This window comes from Tripterygium wilfordii, chromosome 23 (genome assembly GCF_013401445.1).
Source record: "Tripterygium wilfordii isolate XIE 37 chromosome 23, ASM1340144v1, whole genome shotgun sequence".
NCBI lineage: Eukaryota > Viridiplantae > Streptophyta > Magnoliopsida > Celastrales > Celastraceae > Tripterygium > Tripterygium wilfordii.
In genome coordinates, this window is record NC_052254.1 from 12,004,968 (window position 1) to 12,018,695 (window position 13,728).

At 39.9% G+C, this 13,728-nt stretch overlaps 2 protein-coding genes across 2 annotated transcripts; both read right to left on the reverse strand.

Moving 5' to 3' along the window:
- Window positions 1-6,328: 6,328 nt before the first annotated feature.
- LOC119992635 (protein PHOX1-like) lies at window positions 6,329-9,774 on the reverse strand. The gene is made up of 3 exons (XM_038839432.1): window positions 7,496-9,774; window positions 7,150-7,396; window positions 6,329-6,760 (listed from the first exon to the last, which is right to left on the reverse strand). Exons 1-2 carry the CDS (start codon window positions 9,591-9,593, stop codon window positions 7,248-7,250), a joined length of 2,247 nt encoding a protein of 748 aa, XP_038695360.1. The 5' UTR covers window positions 9,594-9,774; the 3' UTR covers window positions 6,329-6,760; window positions 7,150-7,247.
- Window positions 9,775-12,405: 2,631 nt separating this feature from the next.
- LOC119992636 (uncharacterized protein DDB_G0271670-like) lies at window positions 12,406-13,445 on the reverse strand. Its single transcript, XM_038839433.1, has one exon. It carries the CDS (start codon window positions 13,339-13,341, stop codon window positions 12,724-12,726), a length of 618 nt encoding a protein of 205 aa, XP_038695361.1. The 5' UTR covers window positions 13,342-13,445; the 3' UTR covers window positions 12,406-12,723.
- Window positions 13,446-13,728: the final 283 nt, after the last annotated feature.

Genomic DNA, 13,728 nt, shown 5'->3' on the forward strand with positions numbered 1-13,728 from the left:
TTACGACCTCATATCTCTGAACTCATTTGGAAAAGGACAAAAAAAATTAATTTTTAAATACTTAAATTGAGTAAAAAAAGGGTACTTAGAAGGGGGAAAAAAGAAGTGTGGACCTATCTTTTCAACATTTGTAAAATGACAGTACTATGACTTTTACCGTATGAAAAGAAAAAAAAAGAAAAGAAAAATAGTAGAGCTCGTAGAACGGGCTTGAAACCCAGTGGAGAGTGGAGACGTTCTCAGCCTCTCAGCCCAAATAGTAGAGCCCATGGATGGCTCTTCACTTGCCTAGTCCAATCCAAGAGTCAGCCCATGAAGCTTGAGAAGAGAGTGACTCGGGTCTTTTTTGTGGTGAAAAGTTGAAAACCATAGACTGGAAGGTTGTCTGAATTAGCCCCTGCCTCTAGCTTCTAAATTCTAATCGAACTGTCTTTTTTAAGTTGAAAGCAAGCAATCTCCTCCCCTACCCCAGCAATTCAAACTAAAAAATTGTTCTTGTTTTTTGCAAGTCAAGCTAAAAACTTCCTCACCTGTCCACCATACACTTACAAGTACTTTACGAGTCAATTTGGGCCACTGATGCACACAGCTCTAAGCCTATATTTTTGCTGCTGCAGATGCTGATATTAGAGGGTGATCGTTCCATGCTAGGCCAGTTACCTTGTGCGTTCTAGTCTGTGCACAAAACACGTACAACCAATTTAAAGGGCTAGAACAGAATGTTTTCTTAGAGAAATCACATAAATGCACAGTAGAGAGAGAGCAAGGAACAGACAAGTATGGAAGTCTCGACGTCCCAGTGCTCAAGTTTGGACTGCATAATCCAACTGCCAGGATTTTAGCATCAACAGATCACCAGGCTACACTAGTTCGGACTTGCAACAACTTGTGTACACTTGAACCCTCTGATCTAGTTCCATAGGAACAATTCAGATCTGAGCCCAAAGCAACAGCAAGAACATTGTTCCGCTAGACCAAACAATAAATCAAATTGGCCCTAATCCTAAATGGAAATCAAATTGGCCCTGAATTACAAGCGAGATGATTCTGCTTGGATAAATCATCCATGTACCGATATACGAAATCGAATGGTTCGATAATAACCTTCTCATTTTCCCTCTTTCTCGCTCAGTGTGTGTGATCGCACGAAATTGAACAGTAGTTCTGACGTTAATGGTCCAGAAACAAAAAGTAGACAAGAAATGATTTGAAGAAAGATGTATACGCATCGAATTTCTCTTTCATTTATGCATTTATCATTTTCCCTCTCTCTCACTGTATGTGATCGCGCGAGATTGAACAGTAGTTCTGACGTTAACGGTCCAGAAACAATATAAGTAGAGAAATGATTTGCAGAAAGATGTATACGCATTGTATTTCTCTAGATATATACTGAAAACGGGAGTTTGCTGTTTGCTTTACAAATTTGTTCTTATTCAACCTGATTCTATATATGAAACAGTCAGAATCAGAAACTACTTAAACGGAATGCCCGATTGCATTGCAGCAGCTCTGATCTGATTCATCATTGCTGAATCTGTGCCTGGCAGTGTAGTAAGAAATCCCGCCCATCCAGTCTCCTGCTTAAAGAGCAGCATTGCTCTGAATTCTTCCGTATCCGCGACCACCACCTCCACTTTACTGTTCAGAATGCGCGACAGAAACCCTAGATTTTCCTGTGCTTTTGTCAGTAGCGCCAGTTTCTTCTTCATTTTGCGCGATTGAGATGGAATGGCTGTTGCAGCTAGGAGATCAGTCACAGCCTTCATGTAGGCCTGTATAGGTCTCTGATTCTGAGGCACAGGGTGCATGAGAAAAAGAGAAGTGAGGGAGAACGAGAGATGAGAGGGAGAGGCAGAATGAGAGAGGGAAATTCAAAGGGGAAATGTTATTTGTCCCAATACTTTTGGTCCCAAAATCTTCCCAATCCCATTTGGCATTGCCACCTAAGCTTATGACATGGAAAGCATGTTGACATGGATTGACATATTTGAAATTTAAATTTCTCTCTTCTCTCTCCATTCATCTTTTGTTCAAAATTTGAAAATTAAATATTTCCTCCATATTCTCCAACACTTTCATCTTTTATCTCATGTCTTTTTACACACTGTTTTTTGATCATATAAATTCAAGGTTACATTGTTTTTTCTGGCACAAAAATGTTATAACAATGTTTTTCTTTCACACAAACCTGCGTTCACATTGTTTTCAAAACAATGTCATTTCCAGAATAGGTAAATATACAATGTAAATTGTCAAATTTCCATAACAATGTAAATTGTCAAATTCTCAGAACAAAGTAAATTGTCAAATTTCCAGAACAATATAAATTTGTCAAACACATTGTAACATTGTTTTCAATACAATGTAACTTTCAGAATTGGCAAACACATTGTTACACTATTTTTAATACAGTGTAACTTCCAAAATATGCAAAAAAAATAAGTGAGAAAAAAAATTACATTGTTGCTGGAGGTGGAGGTGGAGGTGGCCGGAGATATTATTGGAGGTGGCTGGATGCACGGATCGACTGATTACATTGTTGTTAAACAATGTATGTTCCACTGAGTTGCCGGATTCCGGCAGCAAACTGGCCGGAAGATGGGTGAGTAAGGTGTGCCTTGATGTGTGGAGTCTCGATATGTGGTAGGTCGCCGGAGGTGGCGGGATCTATGCCATTTTTGTCGGTGACCTCCTCCTTTAAATGCCCTTTTCAGACGATATGGGCGACGATGGGTGGCGTGAAGGGTCGGAAAATGACTATTGTGGCTAGGCGCTTCCGTTCGGTGAGTCGACGGCTCCGATTGGTGGCCGGACAGAGGAGCTCCGGTGAGTGACAGTGTGTGTGTCGTGAGAGTGGGAGGGAAAAATGAGAGAGAGAGAAGAAAGAGAGAGAGAAAGAGAAGAAAGAGAAAGATGAGATTGTTTATATAGACAAAAAAGCCTAGGTGGCATACTGATGTGGATTCCCATATAGAATTGGGAACAATTGGGACAAAAATTGTTGGGCTATTTAACAGGGTTGAATTCAAAGTTAAAATGACTCGTTTTCACTCTGTTAAACATACATGACCTGATGGGACATCTATAGTATACTACCCTAACTGCCTAGCTTCTTATCACGTGATTGCAAATTATTTAAATACAATTTTATTAAGTAAATAATAAAAATTATATGAACATTATTATTAATAATTTTTAGATGAACATATTTTAAACTCTAGCGTATTTTTTACTTAATAAAAAACGGGATGTAAATCACTTTTTTGGATTGTGCTCGGCCCAAAGCCTAACCAATAACCTGATACATTATATAATATATATAATTAGTTACTCATATATGCTAATGTCCGAAAGCCCGAACCCCGAATCATCTGGACCCGGGCTGTCATTTTCGTGTCAAGCCCAACCCGAAATCCAAATGTTCATTCCGATTAAGTTGAAAATTTTCATACGCATTCCTTAGGTCAATTGCGAGCGTGATCAATCAAATTAACTTCAATTGAGCCGAAACTTTATAGGGACCTAGATTTCATCATATTAAGCCAAATTGGTCAAGCATTGTGCGGGTGATTTTAAACAACAAAACTATTCATTTAGGGTGGTTCCAAGTTGTTTTTGTTCAAATGCGAGCGTAACGAGTCAAATTAAGAGTAAAAAAAATTATAGTAACCTAGATTTCATCATATTAAGCCTGATTGATCAGGAAATGTGAGGGTGATTTTCAATTCGAGAAATTTTCCAAAACACCAAAACTAGATATTTAGAGTGTTTGGAAATAATTTTTCTGAGACTGTAATATTAATTTGATTTTGAGTTCAGATTTTGAAAATAAAATGTGTTAAGAAATTCATTTGGAAGTATTCTTTAACACAGTTTTTTGAGATTCATCTTGGAGGTCCAGATTTACTATGGCCGCTTGTCCTTGCCGGAAGCCGATTTTGCACCGGAGACCTCCATTATAAACCTAACTTGGTCTCCACCTCAACTGTTTCATTCTCTCCTAAATCGACCAGAAAAGGGCACGCTCAATTCAGAAGAGCACCTGTGGTCATCGTCGTCTTGGACGAGACTGAAAGCAAGCAACTGCTGTAGTCATCGACGCTGACATTCAATATCACAAACCGTCGGCCTTGTCTTCTTCCTCTGTAGGGAAAGCGCAAATCTGAAGCTGGAGAGACAATAACAATGTTCTCTTATTTATGAAATTGCCACCTTTGATGATAAACAAGTTCATCTTATTTACAAATATGCCACCAAAATTTTACAAAACACCATAAATATTTTGATTTTTGAAAACAGTTTCTAAAAACTAGGTGCCAAATGAATTATCAAAATCAAAACATTTTTTAAAAATAAAAAACTATTTTGGAAATCCTAATCAAATAGATCCTTAGAGTTCCCTCTAGGTCGTTTTTGTTCAAACACGAGTTAAATCAACTCCGATTAAGTTAAAAAATGTTAAGCTTAATTTGACCTTTCATTAAACTGACATGTGTCATGTTATCATCATGACCGTTGTTTTTTTTTCAAAGTAAAAGTATAAATATAAATGTCTCTTGTTTTATCGGTCAGGAACATCGGGCCTGGTCCGACCCAGACCAATGACCCGATACCGGCCCGGTATACATCTTTTGAGATTGGCTACATTCAACGGTTTCTTATTTGTTGGGCCAACAAAAACGTTGGCTCGGTCTCATCTTTATTACACAGAAAGTCAAGTCAAATACGTATTCTAATATAGCCACATCAGCAAAACACATCTTCCAATACAACCACATCAACAAAACACAAATTTCTATATAATTTCTCTTTCCACCCAACATGGAGGCCAACAACATTCCATTCCTTCATATTATCCACAACAAAACTACACCAAAACATCAAATATCAATACATCCACATCATCAAAACACTTATCCCAATACAGTCACATAAGCAAAACACATTTTACAATACAGTCACATTAACAAAAGACAACATCTTTGTTGGCCCAATAACACTTTACCATTGCATCTTGGGGTAACGTTTTACTAAAAACGAGTTCTGCTTCTTCCTTGGGCTTTCTTTGCTGGAATTGAAAGATTCGTTTGTTACTAATTGTCCTCCTTCACATCTTTAGTAACCCGAACCTTGAAATGACGATGGCTTTTTTTTTCTTTTGCCTTCCTTGGCTTTACTTGTTCATTTCTTGGCTTTACAGTTTTCTTTCCTTTTGTTTCATGTGGAAATGCAGAGGACAAATTGTTGTTCAAAATTGACAAGACAGACTAGTTTTAATTGGGAAGAGTATTGTAAATTATAAATTGGCTGGAGTGATCCGCAAAGAACTGCAATCTTCTTCACTACTAGCACGGACGTTGTCGTAGCTCGGTGCTTTTTTACACTAATAAACTTCTTGTATGGGGCAGTGCTTCGCAGTTAAGAGAACACCATCAGCAATCCTATCAATCCAAATTAAACGAATTCACTTTGCTGTTCCACAAAGTATAAAACTCCATATTTTTTAGTCAATTTTAACACCCAATTCACGAAACTTTCCGCGCAACCTCACAGAAATAGAAAGAGCGAGAGAAATTTTTATTTAAAAAGAAAAAAAGACGAATGAATGGAAGATGGATTTAACGAAAGATTGAAATTTTGAGTGGAGGAGGCTTACGATTATCGGTATACCATGATCCAGCATGCGATGTTTTTCTCACCTTCTCCATTTTGAAACAAATCGATATGATAAAAGCCCTAATTTTGTAATCGAAAGAGTATCTTTGTGATCAAGAGATGTTCCTACCTCTCCCACGCCACACTTTATATTATAGCTAGTAGTACGGTACATAGCCTATTCATGTACACGATGCCTCAGATACGCGCAGGTCGAGTCGATACGTCACTTTCTATTTCACAACAAAAGTGGAAAGACATTAATTTTAGGAAGAGAGGGTATGTCAACAACTAGGTCAATTGATGAATCTCTCTAAAGTGAAACTGTATAGACTCTGAGATTCAAAGGAGCAACACAAGATTCAGAGTAGCAACATCTTTGTGGACACGCATTGTATTTTGCCCTTAACTTCTCACTAGATGTTTAGTTTATCTGAGGCATACTAAAAGTTCTCGCTAGATGTTTAGTTTATCTAAGACATAATAAAGTCAGCAGCAACGCGACACTCTAGTGGACGGTACTCTGGCCTCTACAACTCCATTGCTTTCGTTCGGGATAGAAGTTGTGTATAAATGTATCACCATAATACTATTAAGTACTTTGATTTAAGTTCTTTTGCCCTAAAATGATATTATGGAGGGGTGAGTTTGAAAGCCTAAAAAAAACAGATAGCAAGTAATGTATCATATTGAATTTGACCCAAAAATAAAAGGTTGAGATGCACTAATAGACACCAGTTTATGACATCCAAAACCAACAAACTTGTGTAATTGAGAATGCTAACAATCTACAACAAATAATGCCCTTCTATTTATGAAAAACAGGATGATATTATCCCCACTTATTAATTCAAATGAACAAATGAAATCATATACTGATATACCCATCACCCAAACTACAAACAACTGCAATCACTCTATAAAAGAATTACCCCCCACAACCCCTAAATGGGGGAGGAGAAGGTTTTCCTATAACTGGCTTTGCGTCAAAATTTGCAAGCTCTTTCAGTAACACACACTTGCACACCCTTTGTTCTTTGCTCCCAAAGCAAACAACAAGTCCAACATAACATAACATTTCACACTGGCAAAAAAGAAAAACCTGCAACCAGAGAAAGAACAAAGAAAATTTCTTAGTAGGTTGAGAGTAGAGAAATCATATATATAGAACCAAGTTTTTCGAATATGAGAAAAGGGTAGTCATATGTTGTCACGAGATCAGCTCCATGAGAACAACTAAATACAGTTTTGGAAGGGTACGTTTCTAACGACCTCTTGATTATGACCGACCTAAATACAGATCCGAACAGAATTGAAGAACCAACATGCTGAATTAGCTGTTAACATTAATCATATCACAACAATCAGTTAATTTTTTGGAGGTTATAACTAAACTGTGCCACATAACTAACAAGTCGAATGCATATAAGGATAACAAAACAAGGGAAATATAACTCAACAAACTAACTAGTAACAAACACGTAAGTTTACCTATCTTACTTGAAGACCACTTAGCGTTTGAAGAATGAAGTAACAACGGTTGAAGGATTTCTTCAGCCCTTGAAGAATTCCCCACCAGCAGGAAAAACTCAAACATGCTCCAAAATGTGATGAATTTTTGGAACCTGCCGACGGAACAATGGCTCTAGCCGGAAAGATGGGACACCAATTTGCCATCTCTTAGCATCATACATTTCATTCCAAGCCTGTATTATTTCATCAATTCTAAACCCCAAACCTGCAAATATGACAGGAGTGATCAAATGTTCCTGACATAAATTTGCAACATGTGAAAAGAAATGTAACCTGACCCCAACAAGCAACGTTTGTAGTCTACCTTCCAGTGCAGTTGAATTGGAACAATGGTTCTTTATCATAACAGCTATATCTGTTGGAGAAGCACCAGCAAGTTCAAACTTCTCAACTGCTACCTCTAAACATTCTTCCCAAGTGGGTAGCTCTAGCTTGTATTCCACAAGAGAACGTTCATAGAGCAAAGTACCCCAAAGAAGGTATATTTGCGAACTCATGTTTGCAGCTCGCTCTGCTGCTTCGTCTGGCGATATTTCTTCAAACAGCCCATCCAATTCCATTTTTTGTAACTGAGCTTTATATTTATCAAATTTGGATAGTCCATTTAGTCGTCGCTCCTCCATCTCCTCCCACATCTGCATACCCTTCTCCATGCAGTCCTCTGCCTTGTTAAAAAGCTCAAGGACCTCCTGAGAAGCCGCACTCTCTAAATCAATGTTGCTCCCAGCTGCATGGTACCAAACAAGTTTTGCTTGCTCAAACTGCTGCTGCCCAAGTGCAAGATAAGCTTCATAGAAGTCAGGTTTGATTCTCAGTGCTTCTTCATATCTCAACCTTGCCTTCACATACTCTTTGTGCGTCCATTCATATGCAGTCTTAATCTGCTCAAGCACAACTTCTCTAGAACCATCCTCAGGTAAGAGCACCTGCTTTCGGGCCTGGGACAAGTGAACATTTCCCCAGTTGAACAATGCCAAAGCCGCCATCTCTTGAAACTTATCCGAAGCAATATCAAAAAGTTCCTGGGCATCTTCAGAAGTTACAGTATCCTCCATAGCCTCTGAGTACAACTTCATGCCAAGCTCATGAAGGTCCAAATATGAGTCAGAATCAAACCCAACATGGTTCTTGAACAACCGTGCAAACTGGACAATCCAGTCCTCAATGCAAGTTGACCCTTTTTCACCTTCTACACCATTCCACATATTCCCATTCTCGACGACATCAGTTGGTGTTGGTTTCTCCTCTCGCCTGTACACTTCCTCCTCCTTCTCAAGGCCTGCTCCCTCATAAGCTGGTTCTTGATCTGGGTTAACTTCTGTAACATACAACCTAAGTGAACCAAGTGAACCCCGTGAATCACTCGATAACTCAGCCAACTTCAGCTCCTCCGTGGTAGTTATTGTCACTAAATCACCTTCTTGATCCCTATACTTAACAAGAACACCCTTCAAACCTGGATACCTATCTCTCACGATATCCCTCACCAGCCTAATACTGCAATTCACCGGCAATTGTGCCCACCTTATATCCTCACCTAGCACCAATTTCACAGTCCTGGTAATCACCTTCTCTTCCTTAACATCCTTGGTCGCCTCCTTATCTTCCTCAACATCCTTGGTAACCTCTTTCTCTTCCTCGACATCCTTAATCACCTCTTTCTCTTCTTCAAGATTCTTTGTCACCTCCTCCTCTTCCTCAACAATATCCTTAACAACAGCAACCTTCTTCTCCTCCTCCACAACCACCTCATCGTCCAGTTCCTCTTTTTTCCCCTCCCCTTTACCACTATTCTTCTTCTTTTTCTTCAATTTCTCCTTCACCACCTGACGCAATCGCATAGCACCAGCTATTTCTACTTGATAGTCCTCAACATTAATACCCTTTTCGCTCATGGCCTTCTTAACACTCTCTAGGACCTCCAAAGCAGATAGATTATTGGGTTCCACAAACAAAACATTATTCACATCCCTATATGCCAAATCCAATCTATTCAAAGCCTCGTAACACCTAGCTCTCTTCAACAACGCTTTGGAATATCTGGGCGATACTTCTAGAGCTAAATTGCATTCATTAATGGCTCGAGGGTACTCACCGAGGCCAAGCTGCATGTAACAAGCGGCCATGTTGGAGCGTAGATAGGCGACATCGATGTGGTTTCGAGGAAGAAGCTTGAGGGCCTTTTCGTACTTCAACATGGCACCTTCATGGTCCTTTTTTTGAAATAATCTGTTGCCTTCCTCTTTGAGCTCCTGAGACATAGCCATGAAGATCGCCGTATCTTCATCGAACGCTTTCGAGGTTCGATCCGCCGAATGTTTGGTCGACTTCCCGTTGATATCACCGGTTTTTGGTGATGCCGGGGTGTTTTGAGACCTCTTCTTCCCGGTGGGCTTTCCCATGGAAGCTGCGGTTCAAGTTTTGTGAGAAACCAAAGAAATGCCCCAACAAGAAGACTGAAATTCGGAATTTCTAAAACTTCGATTTTTCAATATAGATCAATCAAATTTGTGTTTGTTAATGGCGGATTCGATGAGCAGGGACAGACATTTCTGCGATTTTCTCTGTCCTAGGGTTTCCTCGGGCCAAGAGTCCAAGACAGAATTATTTAATAGGTTATGTAAGTAATTAGTAATTAGTAATTAGCTTACTATGATTGTCCATGACCAAGAAAGAAAATCAAAACGTTGCGTTTCTTTAACGCCTCTCAAAAGTGCATTGGGCCTACAATGATCAGGCCAGAAGGGCAAGCATTAATTCTGACCTGTATTTTTTATTAATATATAGAGATTTCAATTAAAAATTCTGATAAAATCTGGATGGAATTGGGGATCATGGGTCCATGTTTCCTGGAATGTAAAGATGGATATTCCATGAAGAATGGATCCATTTTGGGTTCTTTGGTTTGGAAATTGGAGGACTTTCTCTTTTCCAATTTTCCATTTGTATTTGATGCAATCAATAGTGAAATAATGACCTGGTCAGCCACTATAAATTATTTGATAACTACTTCTTAAGGAGGATGGCCTAAAAATTGGTGATATCTGCAATACAATAGCCTGCAATTTAAATTAGTGCCATCCAATCTGTTTAAAGTATAAAAACAGATTGGATTCCACAATAATAAACACAATCAACCCTTTTAATTGACTTCCACTGCAGGGCCATTGACTCGGTGGCTTCATGCTAACATTCCTTTTGTTTGGATTGGTTGATAGCTTGCACTATGATAGGCAAGATGCCAAGAACCTGTCAAACCCTTTGAGGCTTTGACTGAATGGATATAGAACATTATGGGCAACAAACGTACAAGGAGACTGGGTCATAGCTGACGGATCAAAGGTGCCAGTAGCCCTATACAACTTTCAGTGTAAATCTCAAGAATGAACTCGACTGAAGGCTACTGACATGCAATAGACAAGACAAATTGTTCTGGTTGAGCCAAAAGCTCCGGAGTCCAAACCTTCCATCTCTTCCAATTAGCATAGATATCCTTGAGCACCGCTCAACATCTCCAAATTATGGAGAATCACCCCAATTTGCTCTTTGCGAGGCAACTCAACTGCTGCATTTGAGTAGTTGGTGTACTCAGAGATGGAAGAAGCATTCGTTCTTTCAGGGTAGCATCACAATATGGATTAGAAACGGTACCGTTTAAGAAGACTTTCCAAGTTTTACTTGGGCGCGCGCCCATAGTTTTTGGGATGGGCTAATAGCCTGATACAATACAAGGGAACGACGAATGTTTTTTGTTAGGGACTTGGTCACCAGGCCAGAGGCCATACGTCCCCCTTCCTGGGCCTTATTTTTGGCTGTCTGTATGGGTTCATAGTACCACACCGGCATGGTTGGGCCTTATGGAGTCCACAAATTCTGTTCTTGCCCGGCTAAAAGGCTACTTGGTTCATCACGTCTCTTCACTCCTTGCCAAAAGGGGCATCCTTACCGACTTCTTGCGGTTACTGTCTTATTCAGTTGGGATGAAAGTTCACAGGTGTCGCCGAAACCTCTAAATATGGAATGGGAAGCCATGTTTGATGTTTCAATACAAGAAGCACACTATGGGTCACGTCTTTTGTGACAGCCAAGAGGAATGGTGAAGTCGCTTGCAAACTCTACACACCATCACATGCGGGCTTCTCAGATGCTGGGCTGCTATATAATAATAATAATTAAAGTATTAAACATGATAAATCTCTATTCAGTGGGCCTTTCCTCTTACGGGGGAGACACGTCACACCTGATTTTCAAAGCTAATATAATAATGTAAAGAGCTGGTGGGTAGGACATTGCTTTCTGTCAAAACCACTTCTGACATGACATTTTTCACTTCACTTTACCAAAAGAAACATTACTTTGAGAAAGAAATAGAATTACTACCGTCTTCTCAGGGTTCGTGTGACCTAAAAACTAATTTCAGTCATTTGAACACAATTTGATTCGGATCCCATTTTCATAGTTTTCAAATTTTGCTAACTTTCCCTCTCCAACACTGTCTTTCTTCGTTACGAATCTTTCAAAGGCGTCCTAAAAATATTGTGGCTGATTGATAAGCCAGCTGTCCCATAATCTCGTCTTGCATAATTTCATTCCACTGGTCCATTTTCTTTCCTTCCAAGTTCCAACAGTTCACGGCAGTATTTTAGGTCCATGGTTCCTTCCTACAAATAAAAGGGTCATTGTGTTCACATCTATTTCAGCAACCATTTTACTTCAAATAATTCAGTTTAGATTATATTATTATCCAACTTTATTATCATTATTCCCACTCCCAATAGCATTCAACTATTGAGGCTCCGTCCCCGCAAAGGAATCTGTCTCTAGGTCCAGCTGTCCATTCTGCCGAAAAACAATGCTCCGGTTCAAAGCAAATGACCGATGCTTACAAGGAAAAAAGAAAAAGATAAAAAAAAATATATAACAAAATTAAATGAAAAATAAGAAAGAAAATATAAAAGATACGAGAAGTCCAGAAGAGAGAATGTACCTCGCAACAGAGAACGAAACCGGAAAACGATAACGGCGAACGTAACGGACACAGGCGACGGTACAGTGAAAGTGAACGGAACTGACAACGACGACGGAACAGCAGATGATGGCACGCATAACGGATAACCCAACGCTGCAGAGTACACGGATGGATTGAACGTTACAAATCATCCAGCAATGGTTAAACCAAACAAACGACCTTTTACGAATTAATTAATTGATATAAAGGCAAAATTAATGGAGATTTATATTTTCAATGATGATATTGATTAATTGATTATACTGATTTGGTTCTGCATTTGTCAATATCCAAAATCTCCTTGCATAGTAATTGTTATGTACAAACGGTATTTCTCTTCGAACTAGTCCCACAAAAGAAGCTAGGGTTTCCAGGTCTCCAAGTACAAAACTCGCCGGGTTTGACAAATTGCCGCTGCACGTGTGCAGAATTCGTCCTCGTCTCGGTTCAGATCCGGATCAACAATCATCCTCCGAGTTGACTCGGACCATCAGAGGAGAAAAGAAAAAACAAACAAACCTGAATCAAAGATCCTCAGCTTTGGACATCACTGAAAGCCGACTCTGCCGAGGCTGGAACGCTGCTCTTCTTCTCTGTTGGTGTGAAGAAGGGCGAATCAGAGCCGTCAACGCTCTTCTCACCAACTCCCCTTCAACTCCACCGATCCTCACCAGCGAGTTCGTCATCGCGGATCTCAGCATATTCAACTGATTTGACGGATAAGAAACCGAACTGCTGTTACCGTGGTTGCTATCGACTTTCTTATGAAGATTGCAACGAAACGACCCCCGATGCGTCGTTGGAGAGCACGTACATCTCTTCTTGGGAAGCGAAACCGGATTGTGCTGTTTGGATACGGCAACAGAACGACCAGGCGATGTAGATCTATCAATAGAGAATCGAAAGGAGGTGGACACCGGAGCTGATGTATACAGATTGACACGAGTAGGAGATGCAGATCTCTGATGCCTATGGGTAAAGAAGGTAGAAGATGAAGAAGAGAAACTGGAGCTTGTCGACGAAGCGAAGCCTGAAGATGAAGATGATATAGAGTAACTAGGATTTGATGAGTGGAATTTACCAGACGGTGAGAGAGAACGGAGAACTGGTCCGCTTGATCTTCTAGAAGATGAAACGGCCATTTTTGGAATATAGAAAGATCAGTAGAGAAAATTGGAAGGAGGAAGGACTTTTTGTTGAATATCTCCCGTAAGGCAGGTTTGGCTGCTTGGTTCGGCAAACCTAGCGAGTCTCCAAGGCTGAATTTATAGGTAAGAGATAAGAGGGTAGGGTTGTAATTAAGAGTTCCTGCCGTTGGGTTTTCTGTCTTCTTAGTTTCTCTGGTTAAGTTAACTATGGTTAAGTGAGTGCCGGTCTTCTTCGGATTCTAATACAACGGCTGGTCGTGATGTTGACTCCACAAAACGACGAAAGAGTGAGCAGTTTGTATAACAGCTTTCCTGATTACCTGGCGATGCTGCCGCGTGTGAACCTCAAGAAACGGCGCACGCAAAAGTACGAGATTGTGG

What these genes read in the sequence shown, in the direction of transcription:
- LOC119992636 (XM_038839433.1), bottom strand. Translation starts at nt 13,341, where the DNA reads ATGGCCGTTTCATCTTCTAGAAGATCAAGCGGACCAGTTCTCCGTTCT.
- LOC119992635 (XM_038839432.1), bottom strand. Translation starts at nt 9,593, where the DNA reads ATGGGAAAGCCCACCGGGAAGAAGAGGTCTCAAAACACCCCGGCATCA. An exon ending in CAATTCAACTGCACTGGAAG is followed by an intron (nt 7,397 to 7,495) that starts GTAGACTACAAA and finishes TCATATTTGCAG; the next exon opens with GTTTGGGGTTTAGAATTGAT.